The 20655-nt window shown below is 40.0% G+C and overlaps 1 protein-coding gene across 8 annotated transcripts in view; it reads right to left on the reverse strand.

Moving 5' to 3' along the window:
- Positions 1 to 20655, reverse strand: part of MCC (MCC regulator of Wnt signaling pathway) — a 209081-nt gene that overhangs the window by 84059 nt on the left and 104367 nt on the right. The window contains exon 1 of one of the 8 annotated variants that reach the window (XM_085305369.1): positions 19298 to 19436. The exons of the other annotated variants lie outside the window; for them this stretch is intronic. Within the exon in view, the coding sequence (XP_085161495.1) occupies positions 19298 to 19372 (75 nt within the window). The 5' untranslated portion in view covers positions 19373 to 19436. Of the gene's footprint in view, positions 1 to 19297; positions 19437 to 20655 lie in introns of those variants that run through there. 8 annotated transcript variants of the gene reach the window in all.

Genomic DNA, 20655 nt, shown 5'->3' on the forward strand with positions numbered 1-20655 from the left:
TTATTCATGTTAATTGTCCTGACAGAAAGGGATCAACACTGCATTAATCCATTTAACACATGGCTTATTTTTCACTCCTGTACACTATGTAGGCCCAAATGCTTGCTGGTATCAAAGCTACACCTACTCCATGTATAATTCTTCATAGAGTATTCCTTGCTTATATAGCATTCTCATTTGTATATTGATTAGCTTATGGCATATTACTCAAATAATTTGGCAGCATGAAAGTGAAAGTCTACTTTTTGGAATTCCATAGTTTCACCATTTCTGCAATGCGATACTTCACAACTCAGGTGGAGAGTCACACTACTATATTATTTTAATTTACATTATCAAAAATACCTTCTGTGGGCTCTAAAATCTTGATATAATAAAAGCATTAGGTTTAAAATAGTTCTAATAGTGAAGCAGTAGCCACTCCAATCTAAACAAAGAAACATCAGTCAAAAAACAGGGCCCCATTTTTTCCCCTCTTGAAGTAGTTTCCCAGTTCAAGCAGCATATTAAGCAGCTCTGTATCAGGCCAGACCACAGGCAGACAGCCCAGTACTCCGTTTCTGAGAGTGGTCAATAACAGAAGTGGAAGAAAAAGCGTGAGAACCAGGCACATTTGCAACGCTTCCCCACTAATGCTTTCCGTTTTCTGCAACTCAAGGACAACTGTTTCCCTACTGACCTTCTCCGTATCACTCATGAATTTATAATGCTCTCTCAAAACATATACTCCTTTCTCCCCCTTATCATCTCAGGCTGAAAGGCCCTAATCTATTTACAAGCTCCTTGTTCAGAAGGCGCTCTTTCCCTTTTGCCTTTCTTTGGAGTGTTCTAGTTTTACAATACTGGTGCTTGATACATATTACAGCCCTGTGGGACAGTGCTTGCCTGCCTAGCAGACAGGGCTAACTATTCTTTGCTGTTGGCAAGCTAAAGCTAAGGATATATTGTATCACTGGCATCTGCTATATGAACATTTGGGACAATCCAGCCCATATATAAGCAATCCCTATGTTCCTAAGTATCTCTCTGGGGTATATTCCATGGTTTGCTGTGCTGAGAGGTTCTAAGGTTTTTATTTTGCTCAGCTGACTATCAATTGCAGGAAAAAGCCTTTGTCTTTAGGAGAACACAATGGGAAGGGCATTAGCAGTTTCCTCGCTCCAGCTTAAGCTAAAGCATTACTTGGGCTTCAACCAAAATTCCCAGCCACAGAAGCAAGCTTCCGTTCAAACTGCAGGCAGGCGCCTGCTCAAAGGTTTTGTGTATGAATACTGATAGCATCTAGCAATATGTAAGTAGGAACACAACGTGCATCTAACTACACAACAGGTGTAGAAAGAGAGGTAAGCCAACTTCTAGGTAAAAACACTATGTTACAGAGCAGAGGTGACAATTATCCAAGTTATTTGTATCATAAACAACTTCGGCTAATTTGACTCTTGCGTTGCAGACTTCAGTGAACCAAACCCCACATTTTGACCAGTGCTATCAGAAATACCAGCTCTGGACAGCTAGCTCAGTTCTGGGGAAACACGGCCACGTACGCTCAGCATCCATCCTGGGTAACATTCCCCTGCATTCCAAAACGGCCAGCTAGCCCAGCTGAGCATCCCATTAACACAGCTACACAGTTTTAATGCCTAAACTTCTCCTACACTATACGATGCTGACATAATCTTAAACCTTAATGTTCACACAGAAAGGGTAATAATAATTTGGGGCTGCAATTTGGAATTGCCTCAGGTCCGCAATTCCAACCTGAACTCCTGTCACCCTATCTAGCCTCAGTTACCATTTCTCATCCCTCGGGGCTCCAGGCCCAGGACACTTTTCTCTACCCTCTGATTCTTTTTCTGGATTACTTCCTATCTTCTTTCCCTATCAGTCTTTTCCTTGTGTCTCCTCTTCACTGAGCTGGCTGCAGGGCTGTGGCTTTGAGGCCTCTCCACAGTGGCCCCATGCTTGCACTACCCTGCTCTGTCTAGGCCCAGCAGCTCCAACAGCTGTTTCCAATCAGCTCTGTCCTCCCTCCAAGGAGGGAATTAGCCCCTCATTAACCCCCTCCCTCCAGCTGTTACACACAGAGGCAGCTATTTAGCTAATTGCAGGGAGCAATTAATATGGTCTCAATTTGCAGCCACTATTTTTGCCTATTTTGGCTGCACTGCTGAGTACACTGCAAGGAGCAGTATGCTCAGCAGCCCCAGGTACCTTACACAAACTCTCAAATCCTGTCTCCAGAAACGTAAGTTATCAACTGTAATGGACATTAAAAAAAACCAACCAAACCCACATGCACGCAAAACAACTTTATAACAAGGATCAGAGTTACAGCAATGTAGAGATAACTGAGTTTTTGCCAATTTTCCATTGCAATCAATGCTTGCTTCATGCATACAGTTTTAAAATTTTGTGGTTATGTCTTTTTCTAAAGGCACCCAAGTAGAAGTACTTCACCCAGCTCTATACCCTACATCAGAAGAAAACAAATTGAGTACTTTATTACCGAACATTTCTTTTTACCAAGACATACAGATCTTGCCCTTGACAGATTGATGAATCCTCTGAAAAGGTTCCAGTAAAGTGACTTATGAAAATATTATTCTGAGAATTATTGTGTTTATTCTCTGGATTTTTTTCTTGAAGGCCAAGTCTAAAATGTGTTAATGCTAGAAAAGAGGTACAATATTAAAAAGTAACTTGTCATTTCAGTTTTCTTGAATAAACTTGCTCAAAATTTTGGATTGTCTGTTATAAGAGACCACTCCATGATTTAGCTTAGCTGGAACTCTCCTAACAGCCAAATCACATACCAGTATATTTCAGAAAAAACAGAACTGTGTTTTTCGGATTCCCATTTCTCTGAAAAGGATGTGAAACACAATTTTAAAAAGAGTACTGAGATAAATCAGATATAAAAAAGTGGTAGCTTGGGAAAACTAACTTTAATTAAACTGACATTAATTCTTTATGTAGATATTCTTACTCTGCAATAAGAAATCTTCCTCTGTCTCCATCCTCCATTTGCTTTAGTGTATTTTCAGGCAACAAAAAGTAACCAAAAACATTTTGTTTGTTCTCAGAATCTTCACAAGAAGGTACCACAGGCTACTTTTCTGACACAGCTAAGCCTTAGGTATCTTATCCGATTTTCTGAGGTTTCAATTTGCCATTAAAAGGACTCATCCCATCAGAGGCTCTACTATTTCTGTATCGGGGGAAACATGCCTGTAGTATCCAGAGCCCAGAGAGCAATCCCCAGGCACTGAACACTCGTGCATTGAGACTAGCAGAGCCTTTTCCGAGTCACAGTGGTCCAAACTCCCCAGTGGTGACAGAACGTTTACATAATACCTGTGTTATGACCCCCTGTGCAGGTAGAAGCACCTGACTACATGGTCAGCATCTGAGCGCAGCTCACTGTGGTCATACTGTGTCTTCTCTAGCTCTGCCTTCTCATCCCTGCTGCGTGAGGAAGCAGCAACAGCAGCCCATAGCTTCCGTATCTGCCTGTGCACAGGCACCTACAGAGACATTCAGCTGCAGGGCTTCATATGCTGCCCCTATAGTCACTTCCCCTCCTCTCAAAGGTTATGATGGCAGGCTGTGAGGACTTGCTCTGTAAATTGTGCTGCCAGTTAGACCACCCTGCTCCTGGTTAATATACTTGAGTTTCCTGAGATTTAAGTTAGTTGTTTTCCTTGAGTAGGGACATTAAGGGCTTTTCTAATTAATAGCAAATGTTCCATTCTCTTACAAAATCAGAAAATGAGAGAGAGATCTGGAAAAGAATTCAAGGACAGTATAAACCAGATGGCTCTAGACAAGAACATTACATTTAAACATAAACATCTTTCTGTGCAACTCATGCACATTTTTCTGATGCTACTGACAGGCAGACTTAAAGGTTCCCACAGTTCCAGCCTTATCCCCTATCCCAGAACTGTGACTATGTACTGCAGGAGATATAAATGTTGCAGAACCAGCCAATGAAAAATTGGGTTTTGTTTTACACGCTCAGCTATGTGACTATCAATGGCCAGATTTGAACTGCCAAAAAAAATTATGGAAACTGTGAGAATCAAACACCAGAGGCAGAGGGCACACAGACAGGAACGTTCCAGCCCTCAGAAATCCCAGCAGGCCTTATACGTTGTAGCTGAATTTCTAACTGCACTGATCTTGGGTTTCTCATCCTTGCACATGGGATGGAGCCGTTTCTCTCACACGCTCTGACTCACCCACTTCTGAATCTGCTCCATCCACCTCCTCCCCACGCAGGTAGACTAGGCAAGAGGGGTTTCCATGCCTAGGGTGAAGCTCACGTGACCCCACACAACACAATTATATTATGACCTTTTAAACCATTTTTTAAAATGATGATACAGGCAGAGCTTTTAAGAAAAAAGTCCTCAATCGCCCTTCAGCTAAGTCTCCCAGCTAAGGGAAACCAAAATAGCGTCGTGGCATTTAACTGAGGCAGTTTCCACGTTACGTAACAAATAAAATAAAATAAACTGCAGATAATTTCAGACTTGAAGGCCAGGTCATTTAGTCTGACCTTCCATCTAACACAGACAACAGCACTACATCTACAAACTGTTTTATTTGTTTAAATAAGGAGTGGGGAATCTCATCACAGACAGTCAACTCTTTTGAATTAGAGCCTGCAAATACCATATGCCACTGGGTAAGGATCCCTGTGATTTCTTAGGCTGACTCAGAAAACAAAAGCGGAAATATTTGGAAACTTGAGCGAGAAGCACAATATAAATGCATTATAGAAGTGGCAATGGTATTTCTCTCCACAGACAAGAATAAATGAGATTACTTTTATTTTGCAAACATCAGATAGGGAATGGCAGACCTGGCACCAGAAGCCAGGTGTTTCATTTCCCAGACCAGTGCTCTAATCATTCAACCATCTTGTCCCCCAATGTATTTTATGAATATATTTTGGCGAGCACAGCACAGTGCTAATACTGCTTACCATCTTATTCTGCTGTGTATGAATTATGCACTACAATATTGATATTAAAATGATTAGTTCTTAGAAACTGATAAACGCTCAAGTCAGTACTCACTTTTTTGTTTTAATTAAAAGTGAGGTGACATTTGCCAGGGATTTGGTAACCTTTTATTCACATAAAACCACAAACACACCAATGATTATATTTGTTCAAAGTAAAAGAAGGAGGGAACGAAAGAAAAGCCATTATTGTTACACTACAATGACTATGGAAATGAGTTTTTCTACTGTAGACATTAAAATTTTCTAACACTTATTTTGGAAATTGTATAGTAGGTATTGCTGTTAAGATATTTCGACCTGTGCTGAATAGAGAAACAAGAGCTTGTGCAGCTCCACTGTACCAAAAAAAAAAAAAAGAAGAAAAAAAGGGGGAAAAAAAAAGTTCTGTAAATCATTATCCTACAACCTAGACATTTTAATTCAGCAGCTATAATGCAGAGGAACAGGAAAATATAAATAAATAGAGCTTGCACCCCAATTTTATCATTTAAAGATATGGAAAATAGAACCAAGATACACAAGCTACACTGAGCAGTAATGCTCAGAACAGAGAATGTAAAGGGGTACATTATTTATAGTTAAGAAAGCAGGATGTCAGATGGGAATTGAAATAATAGATATAGCTTATGTTAGTTCCAACTTGATCACAATTCATGCAAGCCCTGCGGATGTTTTAGAATGCCSTGTTTTCTATTATAAATTAATCATAGTAATGTGCTCTGTTGTCAGACATCATGGAAATACAGGACAAGCTGACAAACAGCATTCTTACCTTCATTAAAAAATAAAAAAAGCAAATTATTTTGTCACAAAACACCTATCACTAGATAAAAATACACCTATTGGTTTACAAAAGAAGACTATTTGGATGTGCAACCTGGATTTTAGAAGACTTATGAAACTACAGCTAATCCAATGTACTTACTGTTATTTAAACAAGGAAACAAATACTGAGGTACAAACAATCTGCAACGTCAGCAGTAATACACAGCTGACAAGCAGCACAGAAGGTGTATGGGAGGTGTCTAGTCCAACCTCCTCCTCGCAGCAGAGTCAACACTGAATTAAAATCAGATTGCTCAGAACTTCTTTGTCTAGTTGGGGCTTAAAAATCTCCATGGATGGACACTACACAACCTCTTTGGGCAATCTGCTACCCTGCTTAACCATCCAGATGGGGAAAAGGTTTTTTCCCCATATATTCAGTTGGAGCCTTCCATTTCAATTTACACCTGTTGTGTCTTACGCTCTCACCAAGCACCTCAAGTAAAAGCCTGGCTCTGTCCCCTGAGTAAGCTCCCTGCAGGTGCTGCGGGCTGCTATTAGGTCAGCCTGGAGCTATCCCTGCTCCAGGCTGAGCAGCCCCATCCCTCAGCCTCTCTTCTCACGGTGAGTGCTTCAGCCCCTACCATCTCATCGACCTCCAACTCAATGCAGAGTATGAGGCACAATCAATTTAAAAATGCCAGGGCTTTCACTTGTTAGCCACACCACTTCACCAATAATACTCAGCTGATAAAAGAACAAATAATCAGAACGTACCCCTGAAAAATTCTTCCCAATCGCCTCTATGCAAATTCCAGCAACAAATCATAGAATGGTAAGGTTGGAAGGGACCTCTGGAGGTCATCTAGTCCAGCCTTCAGCATAGCCCATGCGGGGATTGAACCCACAACCTTGGCACTAGCAGCACCATGCTCTAACCAACTGAGCTAAACTTGCCCCCTGTGGGAAAAGGCTATAGCAGAAAGTGGCTTCACTTCCATTCCCTCCCCCACTTCATTACAAAAACCTCTCTAGATTTTGCAGTCACAGTAGATGTTCTCTACGTAAGTAGAGATTGTCTCAGAAAAATTGATTTAGAATTTAATTAACTTAAACTTAGACACAAACACCACCTCAGCACAGTAAACAAACAAGATACCCAAGTTGTGCAGAGACATTAACTGACCAAGCCTGTCTTCTCGGGCTTTCTCATCAAAGGTAAAAGCGAATCAACAACAAAGTAACAACATCTGCAAATGAGAGTAAACTGGGTGGGGCTGGAAATATCAGTAAAGATGGAGAAACGATACAAAAGATCTACAACAGATGGTTTGGAAATTAAATTCAAATTGGGAAAAGGCCAGATAATATAAGCTCGGAGATACTGCGCACACAGTTAACATGCAAGAGGGCCCTGAAGGAGGCAGAGAGGGGAACCGAAACAGCAGCAAAAAGAAGTATGCTTCGAACTCCTTGTGGAAAGGGATCTTGTTGGGAGTCAAGGAGGAGACAGCTCTTGTTCATGCAGCTCAGGTAAGAAGCCATCTGGAATAATACCATCAGTCCTGAGAAATTCAACACCAAGGAGGGACTGACATACTAAGGAGAATTCAGAAAACACAATAAAAGCATAAAGTCACTGACCTGATTGCTTTGCCTATCTGTCTACCTACTCTCAAATGCCACGCTTATCACAACAGGGTCTGCACATCTGAGGTGCGTATGTGAAGCTGAATGTACGATCTGGGCAAACAGCAACCAACAGAGGTGGCTAATGATGCGGCTATTCCAGGATACAGATCCAAGCAGAAATGCATTTTGCCCCCCCCCCCCCAAAAAAAAAAAATTAGCTATGGAAGAAAGCAATGCCTATCATGAAATTGTCTAACTGTAAGATTCTTTCAGTTTGAACAGTCAACCCAAGAGACATTTTGGAAATTCCTTTATTTAACACATGCTGGAGAACTGGAAAAAGCCCTAAAATATATTGTACTAACAGTAACAGGTGAGCAAATAACCTGAGCCCTCTACCACAGCCAGCATTTTATGATACCTTTTAAAAACTGCTCTTGTATTTAATCCTCTTGATCTCTTGTCTTTAGAGCATGGTATGTGTATATGAAAACTGGCGAAAAGGCTTAGAGAAAAATGAAAGTATGAAATTATTCTCTCCCTAAAAAGTCCTACAAAATTTAACTTGCATTTAGAACAAACTAAATTCCCAGCCTGACTACATGTATACCAATAGATAATTACTGTCACATTAGAATCTCTCATGTGTAGGCCACTACATGCCTAAATTAATTTCAGCAGTCATATTTGTCATAAATCAATTATGCTGCTGGAAAGCATGCAAAACCATTAACCGGATAGCCTAGGCTGGTTTTGATTGGCATTCTTCTAATCTTTCTGTGGGTTGATGTTGTATCTGGCTCATCAGACACAAAGTCCTCAGAATGCTCTGCAGCACTAAGCAGTCCAGTGTTTTGACAACTGAAAAATGCATCTCACTTACAAAATTTGGACCCTCTCTCTTCTTCCCAATATACTTTTAAGGCTCATTTCCACACGATTAAAAAAAACAAGAATGACAAACAGGACAGAGTTAGCAGAAGGGGAAGTAACTAAGTCTAACAACATTCCTCCCCMAAAAAAATCTTCTTAAACTTAAGCTCCAAAGAGATGCTTGTATCCAGCTTGTTAAAGTAGAACAACGATGATGAAGTTTCCAACAAAAAGGAGAGGTTACGTAACTCACTGAAACACAAGAAAACACTTTATGCTAGAGGAGGAGACTTCAACAATCGCCTAAAAATAGCTTTGCAAAAAATGAGTGAGTTTGCTTCTGAATGAACAGATTTGACTTTGCTGCTCTCACACTGGCTCTATTCCAACTCGGCAAAAATGAGGTTTGCCTCTGCAGGTCTGACTAATGCACAACCAATTTCAGAGAGAAGTGACTTGGAAAATCATCAAATACCAATCTATTCCTTACTCTACAATGACCATAACACACAATGTTATGTTACACATATAACTGCACAAAAGGGTAATGTGCACTGTAGCCCTTCAGAACTCATTCAAAACGAATTTTACCATATTCAAAAGCTTCCTTCTACTAGAGTGGAAACTGACAGAAAGGCCTGGCCATCAAACTTTTTCCAGATTCTGAAAGACAAAACATCTGTTTTTTATGGAAGCTCTCATGGAAGGAAAATCTAGACAAAAACGATGGCAAAGCTAACTGTCAAAACAAATAGGAAGTCAGGCTAACTCTGTTTAAAAAGCAAGTCCAGGAGATTCTATGACTAAACCTTGGTCCTCAGACAGGGATAGGTTAGATGAACTTCTCAAACCACTTCTATATGGAGCAGCAGCTATCAGAAGGGCTGCCTTAATGCCTGGAAGTGACAACAAAACAGAAATTGGAATTCAAAGGAAAGTGCTAGAAGATGAAAAATTTCAAAGGCTTACAGGATGCCATGTTCTCCCCAGAGACGCCTCAAGGTACTAAGGGCTGAAAAATCATTCAGTCCAGAATTTTCTACTGAAGCTGGGATATTTCCCACTAGGCCAGCCAGGACCTTGATTACTTTGATCACGTCAAACTGCCTTGAACATAAGCAATTATCATCAAATGGGTTCCAGGAAGACACCAATAACTTTACATCATCTCATTTCCTTAGGAAAAAGGATATTAAGAAAACTGCTAATATATGCCCACCCTCACCAACTTCTAAAACTTTTGTCTTTTAAATGTCAAAAATGGCAGGGAGAGGAGAGTATGAAAAGACTTTTTCAGAACTTTTTTTTTCTTTTTCTATTGATTTCCAATTCCTGATTAGCAGCAGACTTCCACAAGAATTAGCCACAGAACCATCACCACAGACAAACCAGCAGCGGCTTGGACAAATGCTGCCAACAGGCAGGCCTTTTGCTGCCCTGCTGGAACCTTTTTTGTGGGCGGAGAATATCCTTTTTCCCACCCTTTCCTAGCAAACATGGYGCATGTGTGTTTGTGTGTGCATATGGGCAGGCTCTCAGTTTCAAAATGCAATATTAATCAAGTCAAATCACCAGCAGCAGTCAAACAAGCTGCAGCGTAAAGACAAAGGGGACAGACACTGTCACCAGTATCAGAGAAACTCTTCTGAAATACTCTCTAAGAGCAGGAGCAGGGCAGGAACTCTCTTAACTGAGGTACTTCAAGGGAACACCTTCTATTTTCTTGTCCTGAAGGCTGTCCTTCAAAAACCATCTGGAAGCTCAACAGTTCACATCTCCTTTTAAGTTGAATTCATTGCTATCACCTTCTTTTCAATGTATACATGTTCCTYCATACACTCCCATAAATCTCTACTGCTGCTTCCCAACTGCATTGTGTTTGGAGCCTATACATCACACCCCACTGTGCTGTTTGTGCCTCCTTTCTGTTCTGGCTCCCATCACTAGCAAGGAATGCATCAGYGATCTCTCCCTCTGCCTGATCTCCATTTCCACTGGAGTGGGAAAGCTAGCACCAGCCTTTTATCAACACCTCTTAGCAGGAYTGAAGGGTTAACTCTGCCTGTTTTCACAACAAGAGTCTTCCTGCAGCTTGCCACTTCTTCCTCTGCGGCACCTTTCTCTATCATTAAATACCTGCTCTGTGCTTTGGTCATCTTGACTCAGGATACCTAAAACATCATGGAAAAACACTGTTGTCTTCACATACTAGCCCACAGCACCCCTCAGCTGCAAACATCTCCACTGGCTCTGTTGCCCTTAGCCGTTATGTGTAGTTGTCCTCACTGTACAGGCTCCTAATAGCACAGAACTCGCTTCTATTTCATTCTTTTGTATCATCATTCTTCTTCAGACACAGACTCCTCCACTTTCATTTCCTGGATGACACTTCTTTCTTAGCATCCCCTTTTCTCTTTTGTTATACACACCAGGCTCTTTCCTACAGGTCCATTTCATCTGGCACAGTCTCTTGGCTTCAAGGAGACAAATTGCTCTCTTCTCCCATCCCTCTCCTTTCTCCAAATTTCACTTTAACAGTAGTATCTTTCTATACTGGTCTCAGTGCACTGGTCTCTCTACGGCTTCTCCTATCTGAATTTTAATTGCCACATTGTTTGAAAAAGATCAAACCTGCTGTGCAAGTTCTCAAAGACCTTGTCTTCATGTGYGTCTTATTTGGGTCTTTATGAAGTTTCATGGGAAATGACTTATTTTTGCCCCTCTTCTGATACTGCAGAAACCATCCTCTCAAGGAAGAAAAAAAGCTGTCAGACAAGTAGTATTGTGACACATTTCCCAAGTTTAATCCTGAAAATTATTGGTATAAAAATAAATGCAGAGTACCCAAATTCTGACAGGCAGAATAGTGACCCTACTGAGAAAAGTGCACATGTGCTGGTGGGTGGTGGCCTCACACTCTTGGCCTCTAATAGCTTGTGCTACCTACAGCATCCAGCCTACAAGAAGGTGAAATTTATCTTCCGAGTGACAGGCTGTGTAAATAACTGGGTTAGGGATGTTAATGACAGAGAGAGAGAGCAGGTGAGCGAGCAAGAGCATCAAGCCATCTATGCTGCTTCCCCAGCTACAAACAAGGTATCCCTATGGCAGCTGTAAAATATGCAATGAGTTCAAACAAGCAAGAGGAAGAACGCACAAGAGGAAAGTTTGTGGACATGGATGAACAATTAGACCCCAAAGACTAGCTGTCATCATTTGGTCTGCCATAGAGTATTACACAGTGAGAAAGGCATAGGAAAAGAGGTCTGCAAAAATAGCAATAATGTGTACATTTTGGCTAGAAATAGAGAGTTTGCCACACTGGATTGGAAAAGCAACCTATCAGGTCTGGGGTACCGTCCTCAGTTTTAATCAAAAGCCAACATTTTAGAAGAAGCCAGGAAAGAAAAAAAATCACACAGTCAATGAAATATTCAGCATGAAATATAAATAATTCCTTATTCCCTGCTGTATTTGGGCTAGGGTAATCTGTGCTACATCATCTTCCAAGAGTAAACAGGATTAGACAATGTACTGGTAAAAATAAAAATACCCAAGTTCTGTCTATGTTACTGCTGCCCTTGTGATAGCAATGAAGAAAGTGAAATATGGTTTTGAACTTCTGTCACTGCTGATGCCAGGTGTAGATCTGACTTAATAATAAAGTGATTCATAGTGAATGTGACATCTCAAAGTCCAGGGCAGCAAAAGGCCCTGCATYCATCATGACTCTCATTCAAAGTTAGGAAAGAGCCTTCTTTAACAGGAGGAAAAGGAATGTAACAAAAAGACAGATGGTGGCTTTTTCCCTAGGTGTGAAGTTTTGCTGTATGCAGATTCATATGGGATGGAAGAATGCAAATCTGAACCAACCCAGGCATCTCCAAAAGCTGAAGTAAGTGGAAAAGAAAAACTCACATGTTTTGAAAAGGCTGCACCAACAAAGCAGTAAGCAAGACAGAAAACCAATCAATCATTGTTTGTTGTGCTGTCTAGACGATKCAAAGAAACACACAGTGAGAGTAAAAGCTGCTGTACACCTTTCTCATATCGTAMCTGTTAAAAAGCCTTCAAACTGAGAATAAGCCTGGATTTTTTTAATCATTTGCTATACAGYCTTTGGGAGGGGGGAAAGAAAAAGAAAAAAAGAAACGATAYGATTCTTGGAATTTCTCAGGAGCATGTTTTGGATATAGCTCGCTCCCAACTTCCTCAGCAACAGGAAGGTAGCTAAGACACAAGAAAAGTAAATGAAGAGGAGGATTCTGTAGCATGAATTCTTCCTGCCTTGTCTCAGCCTCCCAAAGCAAATAGCAACCATACAGCAGAGCAGAGGTAGCGTTTGCAGCATCTTCAGCCGAGCCGGCCGGCTCAAAGTGAAGACTGAGGTTTAGAAGCAATCCTGGATGTAYCACAGACATTCATCACTCCTAAAGCACAGATGGAAAGGGAGGGTGAAACGAACTGCCCTTCTCTACCCTTTTGATTTTGCACTTGGTCGTAAGTACTTCTTTTGTTTGATTAAACAGTTACACCCTTTCCTACCCTTGCTCCAATCCTTGTGAGCTCTAGGGCTGCTCTCAGCCCTGAAGCAGACGGTTCCAGGACTCTTCACAAATTCTTAAAAATTGCCCTACACACCCTTTTTCATGATATGGGAAAAAAAGCAAGTGCATCACAGACTGTTGGGGTTTTCCTATACTAGCAGACACAAGAACTGAATATTGAGGTTTGTTTTGTTTCGTACTAGAAGAATCTAGTGTATATAAAGATGTGGAAGCAGGCTAAGGCTATAACGATAGCTGCTATACAATGATCAAAGAGGAAGTGCTTATTGAAAAAACATATGCTATTTATCAGAAACCTTCACTACCGTTATTTGTTGCAACAGAGTGGTGTATATATGGCCTGCTGCACACAGAACAAAGCTATGCAGTCTGGGCCAAAAAAACCTTACAATCAAGATAGGTATAAATATTCAGAAATTAAGTTTCACTGGAAAACTGCATATTCAGATGGGTGGTCCAACCGCTAATAATTACTGTAATCAAGTATTATCTCTTACTTTTAATTTGTCTCYAGCTTTTCTATGCTGCCAGGTAGGTTCAGATCACAATACTATCTACAAAGAACTTGTACTTGACATTCAGTGACATGAATTGAAAGGATTGATAACTGAAAACAGATCTATTCTTGCACCTGACCACTTCTCTGTATTTCCAGTTGGCATTACAATTATAATCTCCGTGAAAATAGGGTGGTATAAAACCTTTAAATTCAGGTAAAATTAAGCCATTCTAAAGTGCTCTGAACACCACATTCACTGCAGATGATACTAAAACTCAAGTGCAGAATTTGGTAAATAATGACTTAAAAGCAGCTGGAATTTTTACAAAAGGAATTCAAAATATTACATTTATTTCCACTACATGACTGCAGCAAAWTTTTTCTGAATTTTTTATACAATTGCTTCTGTCTTTTCTTACTTACAGGGATGGTAGTGATTAAAAGTTACAGAAAAGCTTTCAGATCAAAGGGAAGAACAGATTTACTATGACATGAGCGTTTTTTTGGTTTATTATTATTTTTTAGGAGTACAAAGTTCCCCTGTAACTCTTTTAGTCCTTCAYCAACTTTTCTCAGTAACTCAAAATGCTTTCTTATTTTCAAGGTTTACAATGGTCAGCTGAACCACGTAATTCATCTTGCTTGCATTTCCAGTATGAGATCTCTTTCAGTTCTTTCAGTGAAGCTCCCATTCTCAATTCCAATCTCTCAGGAGTCCAAAATCCCTGGTCCTTAATTACCACCTGCTGCCACCAATAATACTAAAACTTCCTTGCTTATGTACTCTACATTYACCTCTGATACAAAATCTAGCAATCTCAGCACACAATAGAGAACTTACAAACTATATGACTGCTCTCAAGCCCTTCTGAGATATTTAGCGAGCTATTTACTCTCATGTTCATATAAACATAAGGTAGTTACACAGTGCTGTGAAAAATCAGAATTATGCTTTAAGTTGCTGCTTCTCCTAGTTAAGATCATGCAGAGGCTAAAAAAGGCAGGATGAAAACATACAGCAGATGTTAACATTTATCAAAAGAGTTATGTTCTGTTCACACAGGTTGGCATCTTTCTGAAGTCTMCCTAGATATTTGTCCCAGAGTCCATTATAGAGCAGGGAAAGACCCTCAACAACACAAGGGGAAGTAATGGATGGAGTGGAMGAGGGATGGCATAAAAATCCTACCCAGCTAGCAACCATCTGCTTCCTCGCTGCCTTACCTGGGTCTCTCATTCTCAGCACTATAGCCAGCATGCAGAGCCGATGTCAAAGGGTGTCCCAGCACAYAGCTCCTTACAGCGTAAGCTGTCCGCACAACAGAAATAACTCCAAAGACTCTCCTCTGCTAACTCGTCCTTCCCTACCCCCACCTCCTTCCCTGCCTCGCCCTCCCCCCTTCTTCCCTAGCAGCCAACCTTGCCAAACTTCTCAATACCACAAAGGCAGCAAGGCACAAAAAATGTAGCAAATCCTGGTGAGTTGACTGTAGCATACAGTTTAAGCAAAGTAAAGGTGTAGGAGTAAGGACAGGGGATCACAGACTTAAAAATAAAGATGCCTTAGTGTTCTGCATTCATGCCTAGAGTCACAACAGGAAGTAACAACCGCTCCACGCTATTTTTAGGGTAGAGGGGGAAGGGAAAAACTCAATAAACTCCTCTAATACATAGTTTTGGGTTTTTTACCTGGAGTTATACTTCTGGCTGCCAGTTTTCCCCTCTCCCCTACGTGCTTGCAGCAAGAAACAGAGGGATGAATGACTTAAACCCCACGGGAGGCACATAGTAATCTACTAACCCACTAACCAGCACAACTATTCTGCTGTTCTCTATCTTGTGCAATTCTTCTCCTTTTTAATCATTTCAAGACTCCTAGCCACAGCTATGAATTGCTTGAGCAACTGYGTGTTCACAGCTGCTTCCTCTGAAAAAGCCTTTCTTGTTTACGAGTGTGTCCCTGTGTGTGTGTGTATGTATTTGGGAGAGGAAGGGGTGAGATATAAATGCCTTGCAAGGAGGAAAGTCTAGCCCTGCAACAAGTCCTTCAGGCACACATATGTGCAATGTTCCCCTAACAGCAATAAAGTTGCTTCCTTCAAAATGAGGAAGACATGCAAAATACTAACCCTAAGTAAAATCACTCCTCTGCCCAACACAAACATACACATATGCTTTTTCATATACAAACCTCAGCCTATATTGTACCTTCTGTAGGGACCAGCATGGACTTGTTAACACATTGCCCATCCAGTACTTTCAAGCATACAAGTCCAATACAGGAGAAGCACTTTGCATATTTCTGCATTCTTGGCCACTCTTTTTCCCCCATAGAAATGCTTCAAGACATTCTACTCAGCCCGCTCTATTCTGTGGATAGTTATTTCTGCTTCATTTACAATTTGTACAGAATGTCACAAAACTCAGCAGAATACTAATTATTTGTAAGAATTTCTGATTTCCTGTTTCTCTTTCAAAACTTCTTATCCACAAGTACAGGAAACCTTTTGGTAATCAGCCTCCTCCCTTTTGTTCAAAAACACTGATGCTGACTGCCTGGGAAGCAAAAACAAATCCATCCTGAGTTCAAAGGCATTTCTGCATTCCAGTTATTTTTCTGACAATGCTATGTTACACAGCAGCCAATTTTTTCCAATAGCAAAGCAACAAACTACTCTTAAAAAAACAAAACAAAGTGCATACAGAGTAAACAAAGCTTCCAAAATCTGCTTCTGAAGAACAATGCCTTACCTTCATTAGCTGCTTGCAGGTCCCATGAGCAGTGAACACAGTATCTTACACCTAACAAGCCTTGCAATTTTTAATCAACATAGCTTAATGAAGCATTAACTCCCTTCATGCTCTCAGTCTCGCAGTATAGGACATAGCTTCAGCTTTCTCTCCTTCTGACCCCACTCTGAGTCAATCTCCCTGCTCTCAATCTGTATGATGAACATGTGACAGCCGCACATCTCCATTGAGACTAATCTCGTATCAATAAGAGCTTTCAGCATGACCCAGACCACAGATTACTTTATGTCTCAATGGTACTTTGCTGACCTTCTCTGGAGGCTGGAGAGTGTTCACTTTGCATATCACATTTCCAGACTGGCAAGAGATTTATTTTCAGGTACTCATGTTTGTAGTAAATTTGAAAGTAACAAACCTATAATAATAAACATGCACATAGAGTAATAGACAACAAAGTGCTCTACAGTTCAATATAAGATTAGAAAAGGAGGAGAATGGGAAAATATCAATCACAAGACACGTCCATTTAAACATATTATTTTTGTAGTGCTAAATATCACATTGACAAACTAATACTACATTATTTAATAAAGCAAATTAAAAGACTATATCCATTCAAGAGGCATCAAAGTGCAAAAAACATACAGGAAGACTTTTTTTTTTTGGAGGGGGGGATAAAGTAATTGAGTTCTTAAAAAAAAACACTACACAATCCATCAGTCATCATCATTAATGAAAAAAATAAGAAATAATGAAAACATCACACATAAAAGATGTATACAGATGCCACTGCTTAGTCAAAGACCAATACCATGAACACATATCACCATCAATACTCAGCTTACACACATCACTACCCTAACATCCATTCCAAATATAGCTCTGGTTTCCAGACTCAAAGAACACAGCCACCATTGCAGTATACTGCAATGTACACTGTTATGTTACTATCTGCATATGATACTTCCTGTTTAAAAATGCAGATGTTATTTGTCACTTCTGCTTGCAAGTCTCTGTAGAAAAATAAGTAATTACTGGTCAGACTAATTTCTGCCTCCTTCCCTATGGTTTAGTGCATACACATTAATAAGCACTTTGTTATAGAAGGAAGCCACTTAAAAGAGTCAAACACTTGCAAGAGAATGCCCATCTCGTGCACAAATCCTCATAGCAAAAGCATTAATGAAAAGAAAATTCCTTTTTTTTTGGTATATGTAGAGAGTTGGTATATGTAGAGAATTCAACAGAACAATGGTACTGAGGAACTTGTAGCTCTGCTGAGATGCAATTCTAAGGATACATTATAATACATGAATATTTTCGTACAGACACAAGTTTCTATTAAAAGCAAGTAAACTAAAAGCACGATTGAAAACTGTAAAGAAACTAAATTTTGTTCATTACTTCAAGATTAGCAACATATTTAAACAAACATGAACTAAAACAGGATTTCTCTATCTGAGAATGATACAATCCAGTTCATTATTAAATTATTTTCCCCTTCAGGCACAGGATCATATGCTCCCATCAGTAACGATTTTTAATTATCTTGAGCAACATGGAGCTTCCTTGTACAGATTGTTTTCCAAGCTAGTGTCCCTCACCCGCTAGGTGAAAGAAACAGGTAGTCATCACGGGTTTATCTAATCTAATTCCACCTCTTCAGTCATTGTCTTTGCACTCATTCTGAAACTGTCCCGCCTTGCAATCTTTCACCATTACATCAATTTTTTTTTTTTTTTTTTTTTTGCTATAGAAATACAGTATTATCCACTTAGTTCTTTTGCTGTTTTAATATACGGTAGTAAGTACATGGGAATCTTCACTCCGTTCTTAAATTTTTAGTAACTGCTCTGTTCCAAGGCTGTTTCAGACTCTGCTCCCGCCCCAAATGCCATATCACAGTCAAGCTGTGCCCCAATCCCTCTTCTCGTAGCTGACACCAGCATGTCTCTGTAACCCTGGGGTGCTGCTCCATCAGTGATCTTGCTGATATTTTAAAAGGTGATTTAAATGATGTGAAAGTTTCCTGGATCTATCTGCTTCGGAGACTTGCATGCTGAAAAGCCTCAATTTTGTCTGCTTTTTCCCCCCTTTGTGTTATAAAGGAACAAACAAACAAACAATTTCAAATCAGCTGAATAAAGTTGCTAAAACTGCCTCCTAACAACTTAAGTGAAAAACTATGTCTGGTATGCTCATATTTACTCTCCCCCAAAATACTATTCTGATCAGCACACTGCCATCACCAGAAGATTTTAATAATAAAACTGCTTTGAAACAATCAGAGAAGAGGCGGGTGTTTCTGACAGTGGTTTGTGCCACTAGGAACCACAAATTCTTATTATCAGGAGGAATTTCTGAAGGAGAATGGTAAAAACTTCACATTTGCTGTACAGCAAATGGCCAAAGCAAATGAGCGCACCAGTGTGGGGGTTATGGCAGCCCAGCCTCTGGAGCACTCACAGTTGGAACGCATTCAGTAAGAGATACAGACAGGCATCCTGCCAACCAGTAAAGCTAAACCCTAAAAGCTGTATGCAACTAGCTATAACCAACTCCCCATCTACCCAAATGTATCTGCTTACAGCTAACAAACAAACTTAGTCATATCAGAGTAATTTCTGGGTACCTTGCACAAGTGGGAAGCTCAAAAATAGCCTCTGTAGCAGATCTTACTCTTCAGTTCCAGCCTTTAAACCCATTTCGTGTTCTCCCAAAGGCAAACTGGATTTTAAAAAGATTTTTTTAATTGTTATTTTTAAATCATTATTTTTGTTCCAGAGAATCTAAATAGCCAGCCAAACCACACCAAATAGCCAGCCAAACCACATGAAGAAAATCAGTAAGGATTATTGGAGAGAAATACAGTAAAAGAAACAGCTCGGCACAGAAATTTTCCTTTGGTTGCAACATTTTCCTGATACAATAATCCAAAAGATGTGCTGTTGTACCAAAAACCTGTGCTATGGGCAGTGCTCCTGAAGTCGTGACAGAGTTGCTCTTCTCATACATTAGAATACAGTTAACAGCTTCAACTGACCTATTTATATTCCCYCCTTTAATGGGTACAGCTGATTCTAAAGACAAGCTATGCAGACCATCTGTCAGCAAGACATTAAAAAAGTTGCATCATATGCATCATAACAACCAAAGACAACTGAGTTCAGTACTTACAGATCTTTTCCCCATTAAAAACAAGCCTTTCCAGTAACTTTTAATTAGCTTTGTTGAACAGAATTTATATACCATCTCAGCTGCAGTGTTTGTTTGACAGAGGAAAACAACCTACACGCTTATCCTCCTGTCCCAGACCCTGCAAAGGAAGGAGAGAAACCCAGCAAACAGTTACCAGCATACCAATTATAATCACATTACAATAACTCTACCACCCACCACAACTTTACCGCTCTTATGAATTCATTTGACTTGCTCCAATTAAAACTCAGTATTAATAGAGAGGTGAATTAGGGCAGGGCCATAAGAGCTAAGACTGATGTTGACTCARTTCCTGCCCTCTTTAAAAAAAATCACGTCTTCCCTTCCCTCCCTCAAAAGGCAATGTGCTGGCAAAACAATTATTTCCGGGAAGCAATGAACTCAGAAAAAGAAGGGCATTATATCTCGTGAACACAGGAGACGGCATTGCAGCAACATTAACCAGGCACATTAAATATGGCCAAAAGATTTTAATCTGCAGAATTAAAAAATAACTCATATTCATGTAARCTAAAAAACAAATCAACAAATTTTTTAGTAACTAATTCCTTTTTGTGTCTATAAGTAACAGCTATTACATCTTCCATGCACACAAATTCTGCCCGAAAACTTAGTCTTTAGTCTCCCTCTCAGCAATTCTGACTGTTTTCATGCCAACGAGGTTAAACTTTCACTACTCAGGCCTTCAGATTTGGCCTAAGATCACACACACACGTACGTAAATTCCTGCTTATACCTGCACTTGCAAGCACAACAGGAGAGCTGTAGATCTACCCGAACAAGTATAAGGCTGCTTACACACATCAGAATCACAAAAGGCCRTATTTTCACAATACCAGATATATCTGATTCCACCAATCATTTGTTCACTTCCTGACCTACACTCTGCAGTGCTGCCATTAAATGTTCATTCCAACACAGTCAACACAATACAAACAGCTTTCAAGCAACAACAGTTTGCTGCAAGGTGACCCATCTATTTTGTCCTTAATTTTGCATTACTTCAGTTTTGCACCTATGAATCAAAACAATGAGTTTTTACTTTTTCCTATTTCTCCTTTCTTTATGAAAGGGCTTAGGARACAGTTAATACAGTGATTCTTTGCCCATTCATAAAGCTCATAACAATTATGCATCAGTGTCAACTCCTCATATACGTGAAAAATATCTGTCTATTACATAATCATGGACATCAAACCTTGATTCTGCGTCCAAGAGTGGTGCAAATACTGGAAAGCTTTTAAGGGAAGTAAATATTGAATACTTCATTTGCAAGCACAATCCCGTAAATAATTACTTAAACTGATTCTGTGATC

Source organism: Rhea americana, unplaced genomic scaffold, assembly GCF_003343005.1.
Source record: "Rhea americana isolate MKP2758 unplaced genomic scaffold, rheAme1 scaffold_22, whole genome shotgun sequence".
In the NCBI taxonomy this organism is placed as follows: domain Eukaryota; kingdom Metazoa; phylum Chordata; class Aves; order Rheiformes; family Rheidae; genus Rhea; species Rhea americana.